The sequence below is a fragment of the Syzygium oleosum genome, unplaced genomic scaffold (assembly GCF_021117445.2).
Source record: "Syzygium oleosum isolate NSW1041296 unplaced genomic scaffold, Sole_v2.1 Sole_v2.16, whole genome shotgun sequence".
NCBI lineage: Eukaryota > Viridiplantae > Streptophyta > Magnoliopsida > Myrtales > Myrtaceae > Syzygium > Syzygium oleosum.
Genome location: NW_026607500.1, coordinates 6,766,890 through 6,769,392, shown reverse-complemented (window position 1 = coordinate 6,769,392; position 2,503 = coordinate 6,766,890). Strand labels below are relative to the sequence as shown.

The 2,503-nt window shown below is 40.0% G+C and overlaps 1 protein-coding gene across 1 annotated transcript; it reads left to right on the top strand.

Annotated features, from left to right (window-relative positions):
• Positions 1–246: 246 nt before the first annotated feature.
• On the top strand, positions 247–791 carry LOC130140188 (omega-amidase, chloroplastic-like). The gene is made up of 2 exons (XM_056318914.1): positions 247–545; positions 662–791. Exons 1-2 carry the CDS (start codon positions 303–305, stop codon positions 680–682), a joined length of 264 nt encoding a protein of 87 aa, XP_056174889.1. The 5' UTR covers positions 247–302; the 3' UTR covers positions 683–791.
• Positions 792–2,503: the final 1,712 nt, after the last annotated feature.

Here is a 2,503-nt window from a genome sequence, read left to right as displayed (position 1 = left end):
CCACCACCACCCGGACCGCCCTTTAGCCGCCGCTCGCCGCCGTACCGCTTACAAGAACTTTGTATACCTTATCAAATGCCCTTTTGTGAAGGCGTGCACTAGAAGAAAGAATGGATAAAAGCATCTTGAGCGGGCACGTGTTTGTTTCATCAGTTTTGGGTGACTTTCTGTGGCTAAGTTCTTATTGATGCTTATGTAATTGCTATGTTTTTATACTGTAAGCTTTGGCTTCCAGTAAAATCAGCCATATTTGCAGCCTGCACCGTTCTATAAAAGGAGGGAAAAATCACGCAGCTTGCCTCATGGTTTTGTTGACTCTGTGCCAGGAAATATGGAACAGTCCCTATTCAAATGATAGCTTCCCTGTTTATGCTGAGGACATTGATGGAGGTTCATCTCCTTCAACTGCTATGTTATCTGAAGCTGCTAAGGCCTTGAAGGTTACCATAGTGGGCAGTTCAATCCCAGAAAGATGTGGTGATCGATTGTACAACGCTTGCTGTGTTTTTGGTTCCATTGGAGTTCTGAAAGCCAAGCACCGCAAGGTAACTTTTCTTTCCTTAAGTAACTATGTATGGAACATTTAGTTGCATGAGTCTTCTGGTCTATCTGTTGTTTGAGTTGTTTTCTTTTCTTTTCTTTTCTTTTTGGCTCTATGCAGACGTTGGACGTATTGGTATAGGCATCTGTTATGATATTCGGTTTCAGGAATTGGCAATGATTTATGCTGCAAGAGGTAGGTTTCGTTTCCTCTTCGTCTATTTTGCATTTCCTACAATGTTGATTGCATACTGTGTCTGGGCCGCCACCGCCCGATCTATGCGGTTCGAAAGTAAGAAGATTTCTGACAGTAAACATGTATGTCTTAAGTGGTGGACCTTTGGATTGTTTTCCTTTGATTTATTTTCGTTTTATCCCTTCCAATGATTTTTAAGTTGAACATCAGCAAAGTAAGCCTTGCACAAAGGGGGCTTAGCTGTATAAATGCTTTTACGACATTGCGATATGTCCTCTATTGCTTTTGTATAGAAGATATCTCTTTGCAATATTGAGTCCTAATTAGCTAGTTTTTGCCTCCTCCACTATTATATTGTTTTAAGTTTCTTTCCTAGATTAAAGAGGTTTGCTATTGGTGTTGCTAATTGGCCTTTTATTGACAAAATCATTCTACTAAATATATTTGCACTGATCCATTGATAATAAAGTTATATGATGCTGAACTCTTGGTGTTTTCTATTCTGCATAAATGGATCTAGGTTGTTAGATAATATCCCCTTTCTACTAAGCGAAATATTGTTTTTTAATAACTAGTCATTATTGCGTTTATTTTCGTTTTGTTTAATTAAAAACGAAATTAAAAAAAAGAACCTGTTGGAACCTGGAACCGACCCTGGAACCTGTGACAGGGTAGGTTCCAGCGTTCTGACGGGTAGGTTCCAGGTTCCAAAAAATGAGGAACTTGTACCCGAGGGTAGGTTCCAGGTTCCAAGCGGAACCGAACCGGAACCTGAAACCTGTCACCCCTACATATGGGGGATGACTGACACATGTCAGTTAGTAGTTGGGTGCCAAAGACATAACAGACCCAGTATTGGCCCTGAATTTTGACATGCTCTGCTTCAGTTTGAAACTTGAAGACGGACACTTGGGGAAATTAGGTGGGAGGGTGCACTGACATTTTAACCGAACAAGCGTTGATTTGCAAGGTATTGATTAAGCATACTTATCGTAGAATAATAAAAGATATTGATTGCATATGATGTGGTGAATTCCTAATTGAGTGCCTAAGATTGAGTTGTCAAAAAGATTATTCTGAAATTCAGATATCAGTGCAGAACAACGTGATGGCAACTTTTCTATTAACGGTGCCTGGAATTATATCGGCACATAAAGAAACAACTTAGATGGATTCATTAAAATCACCTTCTCTCATGAATCCCAAAACATTGGTGCCTCAATATACACCATAAGGTCTGCCTGTTGTTATGTTAAGGAGCAGAATGATGATGGGGTTATAGATAGGCCTTCTTTCTCTGGTGTTGCTTAAAAAAAACAGTTTTGGAAGTGAATTTGGGCTACAAAATGTAGGCCAATGTTCGTGCGTAGGATGTGTTCAAATGCCCTGGCTAGTTTTAGCAATCTTGCTGGGAGCGGAATTCCTTTATAGACAATTCCGAACCCACCTTCACTGAAAATTATGTCTGGCCGAAATGCTACGTCGCCAACCTCATTTCCCGGTATGTGAAGGTATCAACGTTGGATTATCCCGGGCTTTGCCACAGGTCTTTAACAATCTTAGCTTTTCACACTGCTAACCTCTACTTTATTTGATATAGTCGGAGATGTTGAGAAATCATTCCCTGCATCTGACTGATTTTTTTTTCATTTTCAGCAGAAAAACCGGTGCTTAGCAATTGTCTGTTTGAGGGATTTTCAGTAAATTCAAAACCAAAGGCACTTTCCCGAAATGAATCCAAGGTCAGAACCTCATTTAATATCTCAG

What these genes read in the sequence shown, in the direction of transcription:
- LOC130140188 (XM_056318914.1), top strand. Translation starts at nt 303, where the DNA reads ATGGTTTTGTTGACTCTGTGCCAGGAAATATGGAACAGTCCCTATTCA. An exon ending in TGAAAGCCAAGCACCGCAAG is followed by an intron (nt 546 to 661) that starts GTAACTTTTCTT and finishes GGCTCTATGCAG; the next exon opens with ACGTTGGACGTATTGGTATA.